Raw genomic sequence first — 26871 nt, 5'->3', positions numbered from 1 at the left:
TTTTACACAATATCTAACAAATTAATAATCAAGGAAAATGCAATTATCATAAAATAACTAAAAGCATTCGTTTGCTTTGTGAACTTACATAACTTGGTACGCCATAAACTCTTCAAAAATAGAACAGTGGAGCTAAAAAACAATACACAATGAGGTATGTTATTAAATGTTACGTAAATGTAAATAATGTTATAAGCTATGCATTGAAAAAATATAAAACGTGTTCATTATTTTCAGAGTTTGACGAAAAAAAATATAATTATATCTGCATATTTCAGTACTTAAATATTGTACCACATTTAGTCTTTTGGCTATAAAAGTTAAGGAAGGTATTGATTATAGCCATGTTCAAAATCAAACATGTGCAAAATAATTGCGATGCAACATTTCTATTTAGAAACATAATATGAAAATTAAAGAAAAATCCAAAACATTATAAATATAATAACGTATGGATCATGCTTGTGTAAAAATATTTTAACATTATTGTATGCATTGTTTTAATGTAAATGCATCAATATTTAACGTTTAATGTTTCCTTATTATTGTCTAAATGTCTAAACGTGCATATTATTATCTATTTTACATTTATTTATATTACATTGTTCTTATTGATTTAAATACATTCTTTGAAAAATGTACTATCGTATTGTATTGAGAAGACTAAATGTTAAAACACTGTAAAAATATGTTTCTTCTTCTTCGTTCTTATTTTTAAAATTGCAAGGGATTCCTCCAACACCATTTAGTATACGAGTCCACTGTTTATGTGCCATGTAGGCCGTTGACTCCGATTTTTAGCCTGCTTTTCTTTTTGGATTTGCTTCCATAGACTTTGTCTAACAAAAATTGAAATGCAAGGCCTGATATGTTTCTTTGAGTTGTCTCTTTTAGATAAGTGGCTTACCCCAGATATCAAGCCTCATGTGCCCTGTAAAATATAGTTGAAAATACATATTCAAACACATTTAAGAGTGTACTTATATGTTTATGGTTTTCTTATAGATTCAAGTCCATTAGAATCACGTTCCTTAACTATTTCAAACATCACAGAAGCAATCCAAAATGGATATTATGACAAGTGTACTACAGCAGGGCAAATAATCACTCTCTTAAGATAGACATGTACAGTTCTACATATTTAATTGTAATTTTCAAATGCAACAAGATCGGGTAATTTATTAAATAATATCCAACGGTACCCGATACACGTGAATTATCGGTCTATATATTTTTAATGTGATACTTGTTTAAGAAAAGTATTTTAGAAAATAGTTTTTGGTCAAAACGCAATGTTCTTTACTACACGTTGAACGATATTAGTGAGAAAGCAAGGAAATGACTAAACAGCTAAAAATCCAACACATTTAAAAAAACATAGGCTACCAATACCTATTAGAAAAAATAAAATCAAATTGTATACAATATTAGTCAACACAACACTACATTAAATACACACACTGATTAAGAAACATAAATTATTGCGTTATAAACCGGGCTGTTCTATGGTATTTATGTTATTTTTTAAAGTAATTATTATTAGTTTTGACCGAGGAAATTGTATAAATTTCATAGCTTACGTCTTGATAAGTCGATCTATAAATCTAAATCAAATTTGAATGAAATGGTTCGTTTCTTCATATTCTAAAATTGGAAGATGTGGGAAGCGAGTTTTATTGAAGATAATGCAATTATTATTTGTATTGTGTATCATTTACGACATTTGATGAATAATTCCATTTTCGTCCTACAATCAATGACGCCATTGCTATATTTCTTTTCAATCTTTAATATACTTTAATTGATTCATGTAAATACGTACCATTTTTTAAGCATTGGTATCTAAATATTCTTTTTAAGTTGTCATATGTAGGCCTATCTCTTTTAAGTATATCTTACTCTTCCCTTTATCACCTATTGTACTATTTTCAAAGGCTTATAACATTATGTATAGGTCTACTTATAATCTCATTGATGTTTAAATTATCATATTGTACATACGATGCATTTATTTATGTATCAATTATTGTTTTCATAATAGGTGACGGTTTAGAAATAAACTTAAATTTGTATTTTCAGTTATGTTATTGCTCATGGCTACAATCGCGGTAGAACTCTGAAATGGAGTCCATGATTAATAAATAATCTCGTTCTATGGCAAACCAGGATGCTAATTTCTGCAGTAATACATGTACTTTAAATGAGATGTGCATGCTACTTGCTACATATGAAATTTACTATTTTATTGATTCTTTAAAATGTTCACCCTTCTTAACAGACGGAGAAATGGAAACAATGTATTATACACAAACGGAAAACAGTTTTAATAATGAAATTGATTATTTTTATAGTGAGTTATCTCCCCTTAGGCACATAAAGAAACTTACATTAATAAAAAAAAAACAATGATTTTATAGCTTTTGTTTTTTCAAAGGAAAATGGTTGTATTGATTCAACAATTAATTTACATAGCATCAAATAATTTATATGTAAATGTTATAAAGAAAACGCTACCTTTACAAAAAGGTATGAAAATAATTACTATCAAGTATGCTTTATTTTCAAATAACATTCTCTTTACAAAAGATATGAAAATAATTACTATCAAGTATGCTTTATTTTCAAATAACATTCTCAACAAATTAAATAAAAAATGCATTAAATTAGGGAATTGAAGACTATAAGTGGATGCAACCGTTTTTTTTAAAAGCTTTGAAAACAGAGTAAAATCAATTTTGATTGTTAAATTAAAATTGAAATAGATGATGTTCATACAATTGAATGTCTAAAGTTCTACAAGTGGATTTAGCTAATTTCCACCAGGAGCATAGGGATTAGCTTACAAAACATATTTCTTTAACGTAAAAATAAGCTATTTACAGACTTGATGTTTTAAATAATTATATATTTTCTGCCATTTTATTTTGCCTTAAGTTGATATTGGAAAATATTATTTTTTGGATCATTCAAGCGAGTGGCTAACAGCACAAACGTAGATTACATGATACATATTAATTCATATTTTGCTTTTATTTGATATTATTTAAAAAAATATTTTAGAATGTTAGTTGTTATACGGTTTTTATGAGGATCTTTATTCATAAATATTGTTTTATGACAACTGTCACATTCATTGTGTAAGTCATAAGACATTACCATTCAATGTTTCTCAAACAAATAACTTAATCTGCATTGTACCACATTGCTTCATAAAAAAGTAGGGACTTAGTTCTTTAATTGATAATGTACAAAAGTATTTGTGTAAATGCAAAATTATATCGTATGAACTTTATGCATATACATTTTATAAATAGCAAAAAGAAACTTTACGTGTATTACCTATCATATATTTTATACATTCACATCAGAAACATTCAATTAAAATTATATCACGTTTTATTTTTTAAGTTTCAAGCTGGATTAAATAAAATAACCTTTTAATTTAAACAGCAGGTCCATGGGTCTCAGTTTTTACTTTTCCTTTTTTTTGCTTTTCTTGATTGGACTTTTCTTGATTTTTGCTTTTCTTGATTTTAATTTTCTTGATTTTTGCTTTTCTTGATTTTAATTTTCTTGATTTTTGCTTTTCTTGATTTAGCTTTACTTGATTTAGTTTTTCTTTTGCTTTGGAAAGAATTTGAACAGAAAGGTGTCAGCATGTAATACCAAAAAAAATATATACTCATTTTATAAACTCTTACAATGTATTATTTCGTGCGAAAGCTTTAATTTGGCAGTACGCTTTTTCTAATAGATTTACAAGGGAGCCGGACGTTTTCCCGAAAGACGCTTGCCTGCCTGCGACAAACCCGAAATGACACGGCCGAATGCGACAAATGCCTGAAATAACATTTGCACGAAGGGCTTTTCCCAAAATATATCAATATTATATATTATTAAGAAGACAATCAAAATAAATTTGAATACGAGTAATGCTTTATGAAGTGCAAGTAGAGAGAATGTGGGTTTGTTGAAATATGATTTTCTTTTGGCTTCACTGTTTGAAAATTATAGAATGTAATGGTCATGTTGGTTGCGTTGTCTATTTATTATTCTGATTCATATTTTAAGCACATTCGTGACGCTGTGTATGAGGTGTGTAAGTAATACAATAATTTAATCATTTACAAGGATTACTATAAAATAACTAAACAAGAGAACACGTTTATATAATCAAGCTAGTTACGAGATTTAAAAAAAGGAAATGATGTTTCATTTATATACATTGATTTTATATAGGCAGTATATTTTTTTCTATGTCATTTCGAGGGTGGTGGGGTGGGGAATACGAAAGTTTCCGATAGGAGATCGGTGCCCTTACAAGCCTCAAAAATATTCCCGAAAAAAAAAACACTTCTTGAGTGCAAGGGAAAAACTCTAACAATGAATTCATGGAAGGTGTAGATCGTATCTAACTTGCTGACTGTTGTGTGTGGTTTAGCGAGTGTCGAGATACATTTTCACGTAACATTTTTAGTTATATCCGTTGATAATGAAAAGAAAAAAAAACAGTAATGGTTAGGAAAACATTGTAGATAAAATATTGTGTGACACTAGCTGCAACATTACGAAAATGTAGTTTGCCTAAACATTGAATGCGGACAGTTTCAAGACATTTCACTCTACGTTTAAACAGACACAATCACTTACATGTTCTAGTTCGTGTGGTCCACAAGTAGCGTAAAGACACACACGCAGCTACTATTGACGTGACAAGGGTCGAATTGTACAGGCTTATAAAAGTGCAAGAAAATCTTAGCTGAGACTTAGTGAAATAAAGTTTAGTCCGATAGATAGTATGTGCACATCAACCGTTGTTTTTTCAATTTACGTAGGATAAAATGCAAAATTCTTTGTTTTGAAATGTTAAGTACATTCAACTAGGGTTTTTTAATTCCTCCCTAAACCTAAAACAAATAATATATGAAACTTCTGATTTGTGTAATCGATAATTACGCTTATTTATTTGTGTATTTGTCGGAATATATATATATATATATATATATATATATTATAAATTACGTATTTAAATATTGTGTAACCTAGATATATTTTATCTTATCCAACATTTTCTTTAATTTGAAGCTTTTTCTTTCACTACCATAAAAAGCCTAACTATATATCAGTACCCTTCTTTGAAAGAAAAAAAAACGTGTAGCTTACTTGACAGCGTTTATCATATTTAAACCATGTGGCTTTAGTGTTTGTAATTTGTCGATATAGGATTGCTCCATAGATCGTATCTTCTTGCCAACTCCACACTTTGTTAAAACGGAGAATAAGAACTTGTTTATCCCGCACTTACAAAAATGTTGGTACAGCAGTTTGGTATTTTTTTCTTTAGTTTGAGGTTTATTTATGCAATGCATGTGCTCGTTTATTCTGTGTAAGATATGTTTCTGTGTGTTCCCAACGTATTTTTTGTCGCAGATTTTGCATCGTATCAAATATATGCATCCTGATCGTAACGTGTAAATTTCTTTTTCGTTCAGGCAAGTCTCATCATATTGTTCATGGTACTTCATTAGGTTTCTCATGCGGTCGACAGTTAGTTTATGCCAGGGTAGTATGGAACGTGTCTGAAATGATGAAATATGAATGAAAACTAAAAAAAAAATTAAGAAACAACAAAATCTTTATAAAAAATACATGTTTTATACAAACTTTCAATCTTTCATTTGTAAAAGTGCAATTATATTTAAATGGTTATATTCATTCCGGCTCTGTCAAGTTTGATTGATATCCATTACTAATAACCAAAGCTATTAATTTTTATATATTTATAATTTAATCAATATTTTATTGCATTTGAGAATTTCTTTATTAAAATTATAAATATTTATCAAAAGAAAAATAATTGTAACAATACATACATGATTGCTCTTTGTTTTTGTTTCCTCAAGTAGTTTAATAATATTGTCGTGTTTTTTCTTACTAGCAATATCTATTGCATTTAATCCCTGTTTATTTTTAATGTTAATAGAACATCCATATTCTACAAGAAGTTTTGTAATTTCATAATGTCCTTTTTCTGAGGCAATCATTAAAGCAGTACACCCATCGTTATTAGCAGCATCAATATCACAACGACTGCCTAATAACACTTGCAGTAATTTGTTGAATCCATATTCAGACGCTTTAGTAGCATTAGAGTTTTCCTTTTTTTTTACTGTACTTGGATGCCAATTTTTCCTTTGAAGTTTGAGCATGAATAAACTGACGACGTCTATGTGCCCATTTTCACATGCCATCATCAATGATGTCCAACCATCATTGTCATCGGCATTAATATTTGTTCCTTTATATTCTAAAATAACTTGAACAACTTTTTCGTGTCCTATATATGACGCTAACATCAATGGATTTCTCCCGCGGTGTTTATCAGCTTTTATTTTATCTTTAAATGTTTGAAAAAGATCAACTATGACAGTATGCTTGTTATAGTTGGCCAAAGCAAATGCATCCCACCTTTGACTTCGTAGCGTATTCACATCAGCTCCACAATGGAGAAGCAGTTCCACAACTTCTGCGTGCCCTTTCATACTAGCTATCATAATTGCATCCCATCCTTTGCTTATTTCTTGATTTAAATCATTTACTCTCTCCGCAAGTAATTCTACAATTTGTGTATGACCTAGCAAAGAAGCTAATAATAATGGATTTATTCCCAAACACTTAATAATGTTAACGTTTGCTTTATGTTTTAACAGTTCCTTCACCGACATATACAATCCGTTTTCAGATGCTAGAATTAAAGCGTTCACCAATTCGCCACTCGCCGCGTTTACATCAGCCCCATATTTAATTAAATGTTTGACGACATTTTCATGCCTGGCTTCAGCTGCCAGCATTAATGGACTCCAATTCCTACGGTGTGATATGTTTACTTCTGCTCCTCTCTCTAGTAGCAGTTTTACAACTTTTTCGTGTTTGTATTTCAATGCCAAAATTAAAGCATTTGATTCTTCACACTGTCTGTCTATTTTTGCTCCAGTTTGGATTAGAAGTTTGACGATACTTTCGTGTCCGTATAGTGAGGCCAACATTAAAGCGTTCCATTCTCTTTTGACTTTTTGATTTACATTAGCCCCTTTATCAATTAGAAGTTGTACAATTTTTTCGTGTCCCTTTTGTGAAGCCGACATTAATGCATTCCATCCCTTAATGGCTTTCGCATTTACATCAGCTCCATTGTCAAGTAGGAGTTGTACAACATTTTCGTGTCCATTTTTCGAAGCTAACATTAAAGCATTCCAGCTTGTATATTTATCGTTATTTACATCGGCTCCATTGTTTATTAGTTTGGCAGTTTCATTTTCGTCCCCATTTTTAGCGGCCACCAGCAATTGATTATCTGAATTTAACTGCATGGCATTCACATCAGCATTATTTTTAATTAGTAGTTGAACAACGTTATCGTAACCACCAGCAGAGGCATACATCAATGCACTCCAAACTCCATTCTCCTTATAATTTACATCAGCTCCTTCGTTTATCACATATTCTACATTGTTCATCTCTCCTTTGCGTGAGCACTGTACTAAAACGTTGTTCAAGCCTGTTGTCATCTTGTTGAGTCTACCAGCACTTAAAAATTAAAATAAAAAATTAAGATAACAACAAAACTTTGAACATAATATAAACACAATCTAATAGCTACAGTCAATTCATAAAATGCAAAAATATTATTTTATAATATACAACAACAAAACCGAACGAACGAACGAACGAACGAACGAACGAACGAACGAACGAACGAACGAACGAACGAACGAACGAACGAACGAACGAACGAACGAACGTACGAACGAACGAACGAACGAACGAACGAACGAACGAACGAACGAAAGAACGAACGAACGAACGAACGAACGAGCAAGCTATATTTCACCAAGTGTTTAATTTAAAAAAAAAACAACATCTTTAGTCTGTTTTGTGAACATCTTTAAAAACTGGAGTTGGATAAGTGTGGTTCTAATTTACAATCTCCTTTTATCAGCGATCTTCTCAGAACCCGTTTTTTTTACTCTTATATAAAGACCGCAACAAATTCAAATACCGCATTTAAAAATTACAAATGTGAAGGTTACAGAGTTATTTTTAAAACTAATACGATCCGGTTCACCAAACACACAGGTGACACCGTTTCGTCGTTTAGACCTCGCTTAAGGACAGGCCTGCTGCACATAAACATCACCCGTTTATCCGCAGTGAAGTTTCATCGGGCGCACGTTTGACACACCTGAGTAAATATTCAACATATTGACTTTAAAACCAATCATAAACACCTACACGTTGTCAACCTTTTATTAGAATTCTCATTTAGATTTTGATGGACGGAGTAGGTGAAAGGAACAGAAATAGATTATTCGGTTAGGTTTTTTTTTTTACTTTCTCGTATTTACGAAGTATAGAAAAAGTATTGTAATCGTGCAAAAAAAAAAATCGAGATTTTTGGAAATCTCAACGTGTTACACCTCACTGATACGGAAAAACATAATTTTGTAATCTTGTCCGTATGTCTGTGTGTATGTCTGTGTGTCTGTGTGTCTGTGTGTCTGTAAACACGATAACTTGAGTACCGTTACGGCTAGGTTGATGAAATTTCATATATAATTATTTTATCAAAACGGTAGATCTGTATCAATTTTTGAGTGATTTCCGATAGCCGGAAGTGGTACTTTTTTTCTTTGAATTTTTCAAAAGCCTATAACTTGAGTACTATTTCAGATAGATAAATGAAATTTTACATGCAAGTAAAAGATCTCATTCTCTACCTTCTAACAAATTTTGAGTAATTTCCTTTTACCGGAAGTAGTAATTTACGCTATTTCCAATTTCTCAAAAAATGCATGTAAATTTATAAAGTACTAATAATATTGCGCACTATTATGCACATTTTATTTGGCGTTCATTGGTGTGCAATTCTTTTTTCTACGAGATTTTATTTTATTTTTAAAAAGTTAAAGTATTTTAAATGGATTAAAATTCATGTCTATATCCAGAGTTCCCATCCCCTGTTTTGTTATATAAGATTATTCGAGAAAGTTTAGGGGAGATCACTCGCGGTTTATTTAAGGATGTTTCTATATTGTATTAGTTATTCCTTGTTATTGTGTATATCGTAGTTACGCCCCTTATATACTCAGTGGTTGGGGTGTAGCTGACGTGTAGCTGATGTGTAGCTGTGAGGCAGGTAACTACAGGAAGACCCAGAGACAAGACCATATTATTAGTCAAAGCTGTCTATAATAGTAAAGTACTAATGTTAACTCAGAGAACTGTGTTTGTTTTAATAATGTATTATTTGCATTTGCTGAGCCCCGCGAAGAACGGTATCGCCCCGTCTAATGATAAAATAATTTATATAGAAAATATACCCAGAGAATTTAGTCCACACCCCAACCCTTTTCCCAAAAAATTTAAGTGCCTCTTCTCCTCCGGGATGAAAAAAAAATCTGAAATAAACACTGGTCACATTTCTAGATCATACACATTAAAGGTAGACCCTACTTCTATAATCTAGACCTTTTAATATTTTTGGCCGCTAAACCTCAATCATGCAGACTGTGTTTTTTCAGACATTTTATCTCCGGTGGGGGGGACGGGACGGGGGGAAGGGGGAGCACTAAAAATTATTTTGGGTGGGGGCGGATTAAATTTTCCGGGAGTGGAGCTAACACTAGTAAAAGTATATATTTTCTATATAAGCTGTGTTTTTTCGGTGGTAGGAGGTGAGGGGGGTTAGACGTTCTTCGGCGGTGGGAAGGGGGTCTCTCTACCCAAAGAGATGCCTAAAAGAAATTCTCAAAACAGATTACTTTTAAGATCAGACCAATTAATTAGGTTGTAGTGTTAGTGTCTTTATTATCGATTATCGATGACGTCATTGTTAGCGTGGCATTTCGTTTTAGTTTTGAAAATTTCATATATGTTCATGTGACGTCACTCTTATGGGAAGTTTCTTATTTAGTTTGACTGTGAAAGTTTTTACTTTCGTTGTTTTCACTACAGCGTTCAAGACACAGTGACAGACACAGTGACAGACTGAATAGCGTACCTATTATTATAGATAAAATAACACCAAACTCTGCGGAGTTAAAGTTAGTACCAAGCTTCCACCACCTGTATTCTCACAACTCGTTTTAAGTTAACGGCGTCATTCAAAGTCCGGTTCTTCAACGATTTCAAAATGTGATATTAAAACATTAAATTCAGCAAAGTTATCAAAAGTAGCCTACGTGGTTTTAGTGACATACGCTTTTATAACGATACATAATAAAAAGGTAGAACTACTACCTTGTATTACTTATTTTTAAACAATGTCAATAATGCAAAATAAGTAGATTCGTGCTCTACTCAGAGTCTGAGTCTCAGACTGATCCAGGATTGAGAAAGGGATAGAAGTTATTAAATAAAGCATGAAGTTTTGAGTAATATCTTTTACGCTACAAATGTGTGCGGGACAATACTCAATGTTGTGTTCCATTAGCGAGCTAGTGATTTTTTTTTAGGCACCGGAGTGTATCAATATTAAAAAATAAAGCATATATAAATAATACTTACAAGTATTATACTTTATAAATGTGCTCTGTATACGTTAAAATAAAACATGTCCGAGTTTGCATCAACAGTTTCTCTTGAAAACCAAGATTTGTGCATCAAGTCTGCCTTAGATATTTAGTTGCTAACTATGGCTATATACCGAGCAGGCTATTGGGTCGTTCAAATATTAGTCGAATACCCGTAGTGACGATGGTGCGGGAAAGCCCACTATTTTATAAGCCGCTAAACTAAAATTACCGTTCCACAAATCTTCAACAAATTAGAAACGTAAAATGTATTTTATAATTAAAAAAAATAAATTTAAATAGAAAATATTAATATAAAGGTATTCGTTTTTTAATTAAATACAAGCATACAAGTTTGTGTTTTGACAGCAGGTTTTAAAAGCAGACAAAAGATTTAAATTGTGGTCTATAAATAGAAGGACGTATCTTGTTAAGGTCTGGCAATAAGGATTCTTACTGTGTAATGTTTTGCGAAAATTTATTTTCGTTTAAAAAAACATTAATACTTTAAATTCATTTAGAGTTATTTGATATTTGGTATAATTTGATACGTTACGTAACGGACATGCTTCTAACTTCAGAATACTAAATGTAGAAATAGAAAAGTCTGATGGCTTTAAGCGTTAAAGAACAAAATTGGTTTTGACTAGGTTTTTTGGGTATTCCCAATTTATATACAATTTTATTAAACTCGGACTTAACTTTTCAGAACTTCATTGAAATAGCCACAAAAAATCTTGCAATTGCTAAAAATGAGCAGTGTCTCTTCCAGACTTTTTTCTCCGGAGGAGGACACTTGAAATGTTTCGTGGCGTTTACCCCCCCCCCCCCCCCTCCCCGCCCCACGGCAGAGATGCATGGAAGAAACTTTGACAATGAGGTATTGGGCACGTTCAGTTAACGACGGAGACGATGTTTTAATGGTGGCAATACAAGGAGTCGAATTGATTGGTGTGAAGAAAGTAAACATAAATGGAAAGAATGCGTTATTTTATAGACTCTAAAATGTTTAATTTGCGATAGTGGAAATTGTTATAAATCACAAGAAAATTTTGCGATAGTGGAAATTGTTATAAATCACAAGAAAAGGTAACAGTTGCTAGCACCTTTGGGAACAATGCATAAATGCTATGAACAGAAAGTGTGAATATTGAGACATTGGAATTTGCTATAAAGCGCAAGCGAAATAAATCAGCGATTATATCTTCTGGAAACCATATCTTAATGTTAACAGCACTAAACAGGCAGTAGAGAACTGGTAAAATAAATACTGCTTAGAAATATTTGGGTTGCAACGAAAATAAATATAATGTATTTGTTTTAGCATCCAATATTTATGCATTAAGACACAGGACTACAGAGAAATGCTTGTTCCTTTCATTAGGAATAATGTAACATTTTTAAAATTTTATTTCTATATTGGGTCGCTGTATTGATAAATAATTTATAATTATTTTCTAAACATCATCATTATACTAAAGATGATCATTGAAGACTCGGCCAACTCAAAGAAATCTTAATTAATTTTTGAAAGAACATCTAACACACATTCAAAGTGATGTAACTAAAAAATTACTTTTTATCAAATGAGTTTATAACTTACTTCCCCTTTTACAAAACATATTTTTTTATTATTTGAAACGTAAAAGAAAGTGTGGAAAAGTCGTTTAAAAAATAATATGATTTATTTTATTCGCACGGAATCGTATTGTCGTTGTTTTAAATAACATTAATTTTTTTTTGAAAGAATGCACCACAGGTAAATTTATCATTGAAATAAAGAGGCCAACATATTTCGTATATACGTGAACTCTTATGTCTATGCATTCTTTAAAAAATTACAAATTGTAGATTTTATATGGCATTTAGCAATGGATAATTGCAAACTCATATACGTATATAATATCTAGTTATATAGATAATAGAAAATGATAGTAGATTGTGTAATTCCAGATTATGGTAGATACTTAAAGTGTATGGTCTTGAATCTAATTCAAAGTGGAAAACGCTGTAGGCGGGGTCAAAGTCAATAAAATCGTTTTACATGTTATATGACCAATTTGTCTCAGGACAAACGAACTCCGAGGAAATAGTCCAGACAAAAAAGCTTAGAGGAGGAATTATTATTATTATTATTACGGATACATTATTTCAAAACTATTTCAGACGAAATATCTTAAAGACAAAATATCTCAGTATAAAATATATCCGACAAATGATCTCATCGACAAAATGTTACAAGACATATCATTGACAAAATATGAGTCTGATTTTGTCCAATCTATATTAATATTATCATGTAGTTTTAAAAACCTATGCTAGTTTTTTTTCCTCTTCCATTGACAACAATATATATTTTTTGTCTTTAATTAGAATAATTTTGTAACAATGCGGTTTTTATAGTCATCGTATTAATTTGCTGTGCATTACTTTTAAATAATAGTTGTGATTTAATAATTTCTTAAATAATAATAATTTAAAATTTTAATGTTTATATAAGTAAATATAATTTAACTTAGATTTAGGTAAGCCTACAACATATGTTCTAATAACTCAAACAAAATTGATTTTTTTTTTTGCTTTTCTTGCCGTTTCTATTGTGTATGTCTGTTTTATGACGTAGTATGTGTTATACTTTTCGCTTCTACACCCAGAAAGGTAAGATGTTAAATGTTTCACCTTTTGTTACTCTTGTTTTCGGTGAAATAAATAATTTAACTAAATATTTAAAGACATCATAAATGAGAATGATTGCATTTTTACCGCATATATTTATAAAATATAGAACGAATGGTAGAGCATCTAATTCTGGAGTTTTAATACTGGTTCGGACAGTCAAGTTCAAAAGGTAACTATACTTTTTCTAAAACTTATCAACACACGTTGTGCAATGCTTTACATTTTCACACTTATAAGTTTAACTTGCAGGCTGAGGTATCGATATATTTTTGTATAATCATATACTTGAGCTCATTATTTTGTTTGGCCTGTGCTTTTATTTTTATCAAACAGCAGTCCTTGTGTTTAACAGAAATACAATTTTAATATATATTTCTTTTTTTTCGTAAAACAAAAGCAACTCTCCTGTTTGAAATTACCATTATTAATGGTTTATTTAATAACCGATATATAATATTAGTGATTTTAAACTTTAAAAAGAGGCTAAATAAAATGTAAAACATGTATTTCTTTTATAACACTTGTATTATGTTTGCTAAGTTCCTGTTCGTTTAAAATATTCTTCTTTCCCGAATCTAGACAATTTTATCAGTGCTGGAACAATCAGTTTTATAACTAACTTTTAATCTTCAAGCAGGTAATTAAATGTATTTAGTAGCTAACAAAATTAACTAAACGTGCGTGCTATCTTTTGTTACAGGCCTATTGATTATTAGACGTTATTACTTTCTTTGATACGAAGTATAGAGGGCGTAATTGTACGAAAAAATCAAAATCGAGATTCTCCCAAATTTCAACGTTTTACACCTTTAAGAATCGGAAAAAACTTAGTTTTTGCAATTATATCCGTATGCCCCCCCCCCCTCTCTCTCTCTCTCTCTCTCTCTCTCTCTCTCTGTCTGTGTGTGTGTGTGTTTCTGTCTGTCACAATAACTTGAATACCATTTATGTTATGTTGACAAAATGTCGTGTATAGTATTGTATCAAATTTGAACGTTTTCCGGTAACCGGAAGTGGTTCTTACCTATTTTCCGGTTGCATATTAATGACATGATTTTGTGTGGATTATTATTTAAATATCAATATGTGTATTCAAATTTTTAAATATTTTGACTTCATTCAATATCCAACCACAAATATAAACAATTGAAAAGTATTTTGTTGAAACTTTATTTTAATAAACTGTTGCTATTTTAATTTTTAAGTAAGGAGATTTCAAATTTTGCAGTATCGTTAATAGATATACTAAAGACAACTCAACTTTCAGTCCAGCTTCAGTTCGACATCTAAACTGTCGGGTAACTTGCAACCGTGGCGATTCCGCAGTTATTGTTCTTGTTTCTGGCCATCATGACGTAGCCCTTCATCCCCCATGATTCACCCCAGCTGAAAGAGATTTAAGTGATATTTAATACTAGGTTAGTGCTCGTATAAACAGTGTGGGATTTGATACAAGGTCTTCAAATTTACGAGCTTGAATCTGTGGGACACTTTTCAGCTTACCGTGTTTAAGTCGAAGATAATAAAGGCGAATGGGTAAAGTGCTGATTTCATTGGCTATTTATGTAATTGATCGTAACATTCGTATTTCATTTTAACTCAACAAAAGCGATAGAAAAGAAACGCCATCGTTTCATTTATTTTTAATACTGTCAGAAGTATGTATACCAATTGATGTTATGGAGTTCTAACAACGTTATAAGGAAGGCGTTGTCGAATGGCACAGCTTACTTTTGAAAACCTGAAAGCCTTGGGTGCGGATCCCGGGTGAGGAGGGGGGGGGGGGGAAACATGGATGAATGGAGAGATGATATTGACTTTAAAAGAGAGAGCGTTAATGAGAGGGAAGTTTAAACGTATGTAAAGATTCGGTACAGATTTTGGAGGTGGGACGTGGCGTTGAGACAAAATACAGACGATATGATTATGTTTATTTTTAATAAAGGCAATTAGTCATTTGGGTTGCAGCTTTTTGTTTTTCCCACGTTTTCTTTAACTGGCTTTCTCTGTTTGTTTGTTTGTTTGTTTTTCCAATCAAATCTTGCGATCGAAATTTTTGGCACTTCCCAGTTAGCTAACGCGCTGAAATTTTCAGGGAAGCTTTCTTTTGGATGACCATAGAATATTCAATTGTTATTATTACTAAATTGATCAATGGAAACATTTTATTGAGCATTTTAGACCGCTATATAATCTATATATATAATTCTCCTCTGCGAGCCATTAGAAAAAAAAACGAGCGACGCGTAGCTCGCCTCTCTCTTGCCGCGCGCAGTGAAGCGAACGATCCCACGTCGCGACAGGCTTAGGGGCAGATAATTTAGTTTGAACCGACTTTAAACTTACAGGAGGTAACTATTACCACTGGTGGCCAGTTTGGGGGAGACGATATGGTCGAGTGGTTGGGCACACGATTGCTATCCCACTCGACACGGGTTCAAATCTATGTGTTCTAGTCAGTAACCAGCCCTCGTCCTAACCGCTATCAACTAACCTCTGACAATCATTCACTTGCGATTGAGACCGAAGAAGAAAGGGTCTCTCGTTTTTTACGAGTTGTATTTTTACGAGTTGTCTTCGTTTACCCAAAAAAAAAAGGGTAAAGATAAAATCGATAGCAAGATTTCAATGCAAACAAACAGACAAAGACTAAAAAGTAGAAAATAATAATCATTAAAAAAGTTTTAAAAAACCCACGTTTTCTGATTGAACTAAAAAGTAGAAAATAAATACTATACATCACAATAATGCAAGCGATCACTCTACTATAAGCGATGAAAAACGTGGGGCGCCGTGATTTTCTTACAGTTTCTAATACTGTTGACTCTCTACAAGCTCCCTAATAAAAGTCAATAGTATTATCTAATCAATAGTAATATAACTTTTACTTCGGCGCCCCACGTTTTTCATCGCTTATAGTAGAGTGATCGCTTGCATTATTGTGATGTATAGTATTTATTTTCTACTTTTTAGTTCAATCAGAAAACGTGGGTTTTTAAAAACTTTTTTAATGATTATTATTATTTCTTGCCGTTTGTTACAATGTGTGACAATATTCGTGAACTTGGATATCATTGGTTAATGTTACTTGGCATTGGCGACTCTAAGGTTGAATTAATGCCCGGTCTTAACTGTCTACTGTATTACCCATAAGAGTTAAACGAATAAATTGACTGCTACGTGTGATGTAGGGTTTAAAAAAATATAAATATTCTGTACATGTTTTATTTTATACGTCCTGATTTTTTTTATTCATACAATATTATTATGGCCAAGTAACTGACCCTATGGGCATAACAACAATTGTTTTCATAAATTAATCATCATAATGAGCAAATAATGAGATTAAAAAATTCCATTTTAGTCATTAAGATTTCCTTCCCGATCATTGTGGAATGTTTAAGTATGTTGTACGTAACTAGCGTACCCATCCGCGTTGCTGCTATCTAGTTCCATATACCAGGGTAATGAAACAATTTGTAAGAGTTTCATCAACGCGTTACCAATTGTGTAGTTTAGTCGTGAGATAATTGAAATGTAAACAACGCCGCTGGCTATCTCAGGGCGCCCAACCTTTACTACTGCTGATGAGCTGGAATACACTCCTTATTCGATGTAGTAAAAGATTTTAGTAGCCCTCTGTATCCCTAGATGGTGGCGCTAATTAAAACGAATGTAGGCGGCGTAGTGCATACAGGGGAGCGCGAGGCGCACCCGTTTACCCGACCGCCGGGGTGCCGACTGATGCGCCTGGGAAATTTGACCGCTGGATCAAGTTGTAACGCTGACCTGCTGCGACAGACACCTAACCAACGGACATGTGTAAAGATAACTATTGGGAAAATCTAGGTGGAAAACAGCAGTGCCTTACTGCCAGGAAGTCACCATCCAAAATAGAATTAAACATATTTAATGCCAGAAACCTTACAAATGTCAGAGATCTTTGAGGCACCTTTCAGAAAAGTGTTTGGAAAAAAATCACTGCCTGGAGTATTCTCAACGGCTTTCAAAAGTTTCTCGGCAATTGTATGAAAACCAAAAACTTATATAGTGCTTGTAGCGCCATATCGATTAAAGATTAATTAGATCAACAAATGAAATGTCATTAAGGTACAAATTATTAGAAAAAACATTGATAAATGTTGGACTTAGCTTATTGTGAAAACACTGTCCATTGTTGTTATTTTTGTTTTCAATGGCCCAGTTGTTATCATGTGTGTTAAGTAAGATGGAATTTCGGGGAGAGCAGACAGTTAGGAAGAAGGTGTAGGTAATTTTCCAGTAAGTTGAGGTTTGCAGTTCATGTTTATTAAGGCCTATAGGCTAATTCTCTCAATGGCTTGCACAACAATACAACAACGCCTGTAGTGTTGTTACAGATTTTCTTTTTAAAATTATTTACATAAAACAAATATTAAAATTCCAATGTAAACATTTATATTTTTTTTTTTAGGGAAAAGGGCCCTTATTTGCTTTGGACCCAGTGGCGTAGCGAGGTCGGGTTTCGCCCGGTGCGGCACTTAATGGTGTCACCCCCCAGAGGCGTAGCGACCCGTCCCGGGGACAAACTTTCAAGTTTTCGATTTGCACCCCCTCCCCCCCTCAAACTTTCGATTTGCACCCCCCCCCCCCTCAAACTTTCGATTTGCACCCCCCCCCTCAAATTTTTCTGTATATATTTTGCTATTTTTTGCCTTGGTGTCACCCCCTAAATCTAAATGGTGTCACCCGGTGCGATCCGCACCCCCCGCCCCCCCCCCCCCCCCTCGCTACGCCCCTGTTTGGGCCCCTATGCCTTGCTTACGCTAGCGTTACGGTAACTACGCCACTGGTACAAAACCTGTCTGTTCAAAGTTAGCAGTCTTTAAAACGAGCCAACTTAACAGCTAGTACCTGTTCTTTACCAGCCAGAACTCCTCCCCCTGGTAACTGCCGTATCCAACAGCCAGAACGGCGTGGTCAACAAGGTCGGGGCTACACAATCGATCGTAAAACACACCTCCGCTGTACATCTGATATTAAATATCAATGCGTTAAACAAAATTATAATAACATAGATTAATAACTGTATAATGTCTATCCAAATTATGTTAAATAATTAAAGTACTGCTGTAGCAGTTAAAGTTGTAGTATTAACCATTTCAAGGAGAAAAAATAATGAAGATATTGCTTCATAACAATAAAACAAATCAACATTTGAAATTGAGCTTTTTAAAAGTTAATTTCTGTATTATCTTATTGATTAACAAAATCTTCAAAACGTGTTTACTTGATATAACCGCCCCACGTTTTTGATCGCTTATAGTAGAGTGGTCGCTTGCATTATTGTGATGTATAGCATTTATTTTCTACTTTTTAGTTCAATCAGAAAACGTGGGTTTTTAAAAACTTTTTTAATGATTATTATTTTCTACTTTTTAGTCTTTGTCTGTTTGTTTGCATTAAAATCTTGCTATCGATTTTATCTTTTCACTTTTTTTGGGTAAACGAAGACAACTCGTAAAAAGACAACTCGTAAAAAACACGTTGTGTGAATACGTTACTGACTAGAGCACATAGATTTGAACCCGTGTCGAGTGGGATAGCAATCGTGTGCCCAACCACTCGACCATATCGTCTCCCCCATACTGGCCACCAGTTGTTACGGTTGTTTGTACACAAACACCGGGTGAACACTACTCAGTAAGCAAAAAGAGGGAGAGTACCGAACCTTGTTTTCATCAAATTACAGTTACTGGGTGATGTCCCTTTTTCTCCACGTTTTTACTACAATTATATAGCGGTCTAAAATGCTCAATAAAATGTTTCCATGGATCAATTTAGTAATAATAACAATTGAATATTCTATTGTCATCCAAAACAAAGCTTCCCAGAAAATTTCAGCGCGCTAGCTAACTGGGAAGTGCCAGAAATTTCGATCGCAAGATTTGATTGGAAAAACAGAGACGAAAGCAAGTTAAAGAAAACGTGGGAAAAAAAGCCTTCCATAATTAGATTGTGTAGTATACTTTGTAAGGGAGCATTATATACATGTCGAATCTCCTAATAAGGCACTGTTAATCGCACGATTTATATCATAATATATTTTAACCTACAAACGTTTTTACTTATATAACTATAACGCAAACAAGAACTCACTCGAAATTTAGCACTGGCATGAACAGCGACGGAAACTGGTCCTACGTTAGCCAAAGCATCCTGTAGTGCCAGCTCATCTTTGCTCTTGACCTCAACATACCCAGTCACGTTAGCGCCGACATTTGCAGACTTGAAGCGGCAGACACCTTCCTAAAAGAAGGAAGCGAGAAGAAGGTGGACGTGTGGTCCCTTTATAAAATTGTGTGTGTTACGATACGACCCTGGTAGATGAGTTTCGTTATCTGGGGACAGCATTTCTTCTAGCAGAGTGAACTCCATAATCAAATAAAAAACTGCAGTGAGGAAGGAAATTAAATGGACTATCGCTGCAGATTATTCTTTGTTGCTCTTGGGTGGACTATGTCTTTGGAAGAACGCCCAGAAATACATCATGCTGAATTCGGAGTTGATGGGCCACATCAGCTAACAAGAAGAATTTACGTTGGGAAGTAAATGTAACTTTATTTTGTTTTGTTTTCGCAATAATTATAGTTTCTTTTATTTTGAATAATAAAAGAGCTGGTGATTGCGTAAGTATAATGATTGTTTGATTACGCAAACAATAGAAAAAAGCATACCTTATGTCCAACTCATTATTTTTAGAAACTATTCCAGAATATTTTGCCATATTTTACGTTTAATAAACCGGGAGTGATCTCCCCTAAACTTTCTCGAATATTCTTATCTAACACAACGGGGGATGGCTACTCGGGATATAGACAACATTTTAATCTATTTTTAATTACTTAATCTTTTTAAAATAGAATAGAATATCGAAGAAAAAAAATGCGCACTAATTGACCGCCAAACAATCTCTGTATAAGAGTGCGGAATATTATTAGTAGGCCTACTAAATTCAAATGCGTTTTTTTTTAGAAATCGGAAAAATGAAAATAGAAAAAGGTCCACTTTCGGTTAACGGAAATCGCTGAAAAGTTGATACGGATCTTCGAATTTGATATAATACTTATATATGAAATTTCATCAACCTAGCTGTAAAGGTATTCCAGTTAACGTGTTTACAGACACAGACACACACACCCACACACATACATACATACATACATACACTCTCAAACACATACACATAAATAGGCATACGGACACGATTACAAAACTATGTTTTCCTGACTCAGGGAGCTGTAAAACGTCGAGATTTACAAAAATCTCGATTTTTTTTGCACGATTGCAATACTTTCTCTATTCTTCGTATACGAGAAAGTAAAAAATAGTAATTTAAACTAATGACTATTTTATACTTTTGCAAATTGCTAAATCAAAAAATGTTTTAAATGAGTAAATTGAGAAAAAATCAATAAACTAAAAAAAAAATATTTGATACTAAAATTATGTATTTAATCTAATATATAAAGTTCTATTCTGTATTTGGCGAACGGGTGGCTGGACTGACGGTATGACCCATGATAACAAAGGATTTTTGTAAATAAACAAGTTAATAAAAAGTCTAGTGACAATTTAAGCGCAATTTCCTTATGTTATGCATAACAATTTTAAATCGAGATAAATCATATATTCAGCAAATAAATAATGCAACACAAGTAGTTTTAATAATTCAAAACAAAATAGAAAAAAATATTTATTAACGAGATTTAAAATAAACGGAAATAGTTTTATTTTAACGAGTAGGCCTACACGATGCTCAGTTTAAAAAAAGTAGTAAATATCATCCTGGCCTACACGATGCTCAGTTTAAATGTTCTTAATCAATTTTTTGTGACCGAAAGAAAGGATATTTTTGAAAACATTCTTCGGCAATATTGTTCTAACTTATGGCAGGAATCGATTGCTAAATGTTTCAAGTCGCTAGGTTGTCTGGTTGCCGAGATATGGAGCAAAAACTGCATTTGTTCGAGGTTTTTTGGCTTTTCCGGGAAATCCAGGAAGGAATTCCGGGAATTTTTTTGCCCCACAATCATCCTTGGAACTTGCTTAACATATTTGCTTTGGAACTAGTCCTCGATATTGCTTCGTTGAGGAGGAGATACGACTTAAAGGCTGCGGACACACATCCATACATCCAGAAAAGACGAGTTAATAATCGCAATTGTCCGTATGGAAATTGCGCTAAAAAATAGACTTTATCGCTATAATGTAATGTTTCTAAAGTGCTAAATGTCTAAATTAATGATTTTAAAAATTAATATTGAAGGTGTTATAAAACTATTTTCTTATTCCAAACTTTTAGTGATAATTTAAAATTTTAAAAAGTGTTATTTATATTCAAAAGATCCATAACATATGTTAATACCAGTGATTAAAATGCTATTTTTAATTATATTTGAGTTTATAGCATTTTTACCGCCGCGTAGCCAAGGGGTAAACAGGTTGACTGCTAATCCGAGTATCGAGTTCGAATCCGGGTTAATATTAGTAAAAATGCTCCTGAGTCCACCCAGTCCTGATGGGTACCTAACACACGTTAGGGTAAAAAAAGAATTTCGGACATAGTGGTGGCCACACTATCCCTTCTAAAACAGATGAATACCACTTCATCTGGAACAAACAGGGAAAAAAGAAGATGCACTTACGGCGCCCTCGTACGGGTACGAGGCTTCAGAATCAATGCCATGATTCTCTTTGATGTACTCGTAGGCATTCGTCATGTATCCACCACTACAGCCCATGTTACCTAGAGACAAAAAGAGAATCTCGTAAGTGTTTATATCGATAACAGCTTGAATTGTAACCAATATACAGAAAGAACACCACAATGCTTTGTTGTTAAATGTAAACACGAAGTGTGCTATTTGTGGTGCATTATTTATAATGTTCAAGAATGTTCTATTAAAATTATTCTTGTAGTAATTAGTATCTAGATGTTTTTTGATTACTGATTCTCTAATCTATGTAACCATAATTTTACAAGTCAAATTAATAAAAATCTACAATTAACATACATGATAGTAGACACATTTTTTTTTATTTGAAAATTAGGCTAATCGAAAGGATCAACATCTAAACAAAAACAAAAGCTTGCCTTGCTTTTGGGAGCAATCAATAAGGTTTTGTTCTGACAGTGATGTAAGTTTTCCAGTTTTCTTAAAGTTCTGACCTTCTAAGGCGCCCGTGCTAGCAAAGGACCAGCAGGATCCGCACACTCCCTAGCAAACGAACAAAAATTAAAAATAGAAATTCATGATGACACTCAGGTGTTTAAAATTATTTATGCTTTAAATAATCTGATATATATATATATATATATATATATATATATATATATATATATATATATATATATATATATATATATATATATATATATATATATAATTTATTTAAAGAAATGTATGTATGTGTGTGTTTGTATGTCTGTCTTTTATGCATTATTACACCTTTCATCAGACCACCATGAAACTCTAGGAAGCTGTTCAGAATGCTCCTGGTGAGGATTTTGCGAAAAGAAAAAGTTTCAAATTCGCAGGGGCGGTGCCCCGGCAGGGCGCGATTTTTTTTTTCAATATATAAAATGAAAATTCGATTGCGGTTTGACACAGTTTATCCGGTTGCCATGAACTTTGGGGAGTTAAACAGAACGTTACAGGGAAGTGTTCTGAAAAAAAAAATCTTTTTTAATTTTGCAAGGTCGGCGCCCCGAAAGGGTGCGATTTTTTTTATGCTTTGTATAAAAAATTATAGTAGATGCGGTTCGATAGCGTTCTTGCGAGTGCCATGAAACTTTGGAAAGAAATTGAGATTATTCCTGGTGAAGTTTCTGTGGAAAGTTGGGCACCGAGTTTGGTGGACTCAAGGACGGTTTACTGACTTGAACCCGGATTCGAACTCGAGACTTACGGGCTGTAGTCCAGTTATCTACCGATAGACCACTATTATCCTATGTGACATATTACGGTGAGTGATTAACGTACACTTAAGGCTTTCATACACCGCGCCCTTAGGGCGTGCTAGAATGTAGTGTAGGTAAAACCCGTGCCCCGACAACTATTATCCAAAAAATAAACCCCAGGTATTTATGTTTAAATTCTAGTTTTAGAAAACAAGATAATTCGTCTAAGAATATAGGATTGGCAACGCATTGATGAAACCCTCTTAAAATATTTCGTTAGACTTTATTCTATTCCCGCGGCAAAGCGCGTTGACGGGCAAGCTAGTTAATATATATAAAGCACGCGAGTTACATGGGGATGGATCGGACACATATTAAGAAAAGAAAAAGAAAACATCGCAAAACAAGCTTTGGACTGGAATCCCCAGGAAAAAGGAGGGTGGGCCGGCCAAGGAAGACATGGAGAAGAACGGTTGAAGAAGAGGCGAAAACAGCTGGGCTCACATGGGCACAGATTAAGGGAGCAGCCCAAAACCGAGTCCGATGGAGATGTGTGGTTGCAGCCCTTTGCTCCCCAGGGGCCACAAAGGAATGATGATGATGATGACGCGAGTTACATGTACAAAATGGACATCGTAAATTAAATCCCGTTAATTAATGGTCACGTGCTAACCTGATCCTTGACGTCGGTTACATAGCCTTTGGTCCTCCAGTCCACCTCGTCAGGTAAGTCTTTCAGGTTTCCGGCCACATGGACGAGACTGCTGTGGGTGTTACTGTCAGAGTGGCGGTACCCATTCATGGTCTTGGAAAACTCCTCATCGCTCTAGAAACATATTTTTTTTTCAATTTTAGTTAACTACTTCTAGTCATACGATCCAATCCTTATAAATGTCTTATTTAATGTACCATTTATTAAACGATGAATAGTTTTATTAGATCAGGGGTTCCCAACCTTTTTTTACTCTAGAGCACATTCTAAAATATCGGTAGGGTGGCGTGCACCACCTATTTTAAATCGACAAACTCCTTCCAGAGGCGTAGCGACCCTTCGCGGCGCCCGGGGACAAAACTTTCGATTTGCACCCCCCCCCCCCCTGAAACTTTCGATTTGCACCCCCCGTCAAACTTTCGATTTGCACCCCCCCCCCTTTAAAAAACTTTCGATTTGCACCCCACCCCTCAAACTTTCGATTTGAACCCCCCCCCCCTCTCAAACTTTCGATTTCCATCCCCTTCAACCTTTCAATAATGTTTATGAAAAAAATTCCGTCTCTGTCGAATAGTGAGAGGCGGGCACATACGAATCGTTCGGCGGGCACCATGGCGCCCGCGGGCATAGGGTTGGGAACCCCTGTATTAGATGATCTAAATGTTATTCTAAATTACCATCTTTGCCGGAGAAGTTAAAAATTACAAATGTCCATCAAGCTTTATATTGTGAAATAAAGCTATTTACTTTTAAGATTATTTTCTAATAGCTCACATTTAAATAGAAATACAAAAAAAATCTAATGAGAGTAAACTCAGTTTATTTTTGTCTTGAGAAAATGTTTTACTATAATGGTATTTGATGTGCTGAAGCTTTCTAAATATATAAAGCAAACCAACGCACAATTTTTGTTTATTAACGAAATGTTCTTCATTTCTATCACGATTGGCACATTTTGTGTGTGTTTAAAACCCTCTTACCGATTTAGAACAGAATATGTGAACACATTTTTCGAACTGGTTGTAAAAGAATGCAGTCGCCAGTTATATGCTTTCTATTATTTATTTATTTTTTTTACTTTTTTTAACGGGAGTCCGGTTCTCATCATGGTCTAATAAACCTAGAGACGTTCTATCGACAAGAGTCGGAAAAATATTCAACTAGCGTGTCCAACTAGCGAAGGTTATCAAAACAACTAATTATCTTATATTATTTGCTTTCTATTTATATTTTATTAAATGTTTTCTTGCGTTTGTATTGATTGTTGACAGATTGCCTGCTTGTTTGTTCGTGAATTCTAAGTATTTATTAAAATTTTGTTAAAAGTGTAGCCAATTTTTATCTCTACAATATCTCTCACACTCTCTGTCTCAGATAGTTGACCTACCATATCAGCATATTCATTGACACCAATATAATAGCTGTATTCGCCTTTCTCGTACGCGTCATTGTGCTGTTGGATGCGATCAAGATTGGTCTCCCAAATCTGACGTCTAGAGCGGGCACAGAAAAAGATCAATCAACCGTCTATTAGATAGTTTACAACATTCCGTCTCTCATACTCATAGACGAACAAAGTTAGTCCTTTTCTAAACATAAAGCGAGAATTATCTCCCCTATACTTTCTAGAACCATCTTATACTAAATAAATGGCCATTGAGGGAGAAATATATCGGGCGCTAGGTTGATGGTGTAGTCTTTTAATCTGTTTTTTTTTCCGACTCAGGGAGGTATAGAACATCGAGATTTCGACTTTGTGGACGATAACAATATTTCCTCTGTACATCGTATATAAGAAACTAATAATATGTCTAATGGAGAAGTTATATACGGCTCTGGTATCTGTCACATCGAAAATCTTACCCGCCGGGTCAGAGTTCGCTGTGTAGAGCCCTGAAGGTGACCGGGGTGGACGAGCCAGTTGGAGTAAGGGGATTGCATTAAAATGGTGGCAAATGGATTTAACGTCACATGCTATACTTCAAGAAATATAACTGCATGCAAGGCATCTCTTTACCAGCTAAAAAGTAGTAGTATGAAGTAAGTCTTACCATTGGGGTCGCTTATTAGAGCTTTCTTTAAAACTATGGACATTACATATTTTTTATGCACCACGTGAGCAACTCACCTCATGAATTCCTCTTGCGGGTCTTTGTAGTTTTTCTTGTAGGTGGCCTTGAACTTGGCCCATTGCACGTCCAGCTGGCAGCTGGTCACTGCGGCAATGAGCGCCAGAATAACGGCAAGTTTCAGCATCTGGTGTAGAGAAAAAACAAACATTGTTCAACAGCCGATGTGCCTACTTACGTTAAACGAAATCATTTATTAAGAACATGTACCCTACAATTGATGGTTGGACGTTACGGCGTGTAAATACAAATGTAGGCAAGACTTATCATAGGAATCATTATAAATTATAATAATTTATAACTGAAAACAAGACCTCAGTATATCGGATTTAGCTATTTTTGTATTGAGTCGGAATTACTTAGAAGCTGTCGGAAAAACCTATTTTTAAAAAAATAGGCCTAGATAATTATGTTGTATGTTCAGTTAAATATATATATATATATATATATATATATATATATATATATATATATATATATATATATATATATATATATATATATATATATATATATATATATATATATATATATATATATATGCATATATACATATATATATATATATATACATATATATATATAAATATATATATATATATATATATATTTATATATATATATATATATATATATATATATATATATATATATATATATATATTGCTCTCTCTCGTTACTGCTGAAAAAATACCTTTGCGGTTGGCAGGTATCTTAAAAAAGCTAATCGGCGTTCTACATTTATAGCCAGATCTATTGCAGGACTGCACACGGTGCAATACTTTTTTTTGCACGCGGCTCTAACACATGCTGTATCTTGCATCACAATGTTAAGCA

General features: G+C 33.5%; 2 protein-coding genes across 2 annotated transcripts; both read right to left on the bottom strand.

The window, feature by feature from the left end:
- Nucleotides 1-890: 890 nt before the first annotated feature.
- LOC131943069 (ankyrin repeat domain-containing protein 50-like) lies at nucleotides 891-7568 on the bottom strand. The gene is made up of 2 exons (XM_059303079.1): nucleotides 5936-7568; nucleotides 891-931 (listed from the first exon to the last, which is right to left on the bottom strand). Exons 1-2 carry the CDS (start codon nucleotides 7566-7568, stop codon nucleotides 891-893), a joined length of 1674 nt encoding a protein of 557 aa, XP_059159062.1.
- A 6847-nt stretch (nucleotides 7569-14415) lies between these two features.
- Nucleotides 14416-26161, bottom strand: LOC131943068 (procathepsin L-like). Its single transcript, XM_059303078.1, has 8 exons — nucleotides 26034-26161; nucleotides 25293-25398; nucleotides 23867-24019; nucleotides 22387-22510; nucleotides 21938-22038; nucleotides 19389-19538; nucleotides 18144-18262; nucleotides 14416-14636 (listed from the first exon to the last, which is right to left on the bottom strand). Exons 1-8 carry the CDS (start codon nucleotides 26159-26161, stop codon nucleotides 14537-14539), a joined length of 981 nt encoding a protein of 326 aa, XP_059159061.1. The 3' UTR covers nucleotides 14416-14536.
- Nucleotides 26162-26871: the final 710 nt, after the last annotated feature.

Source organism: Physella acuta, unplaced genomic scaffold (genome assembly GCF_028476545.2).
Source record: "Physella acuta isolate Inbredline_101_S28 unplaced genomic scaffold, ASM2847654v3 ptg000440l, whole genome shotgun sequence".
NCBI classification, from domain to species: domain Eukaryota; kingdom Metazoa; phylum Mollusca; class Gastropoda; family Physidae; genus Physella; species Physella acuta.
Note: the sequence above shows the minus strand (reverse complement) of the source record. Positions and strands in the feature narration are given on the sequence as shown.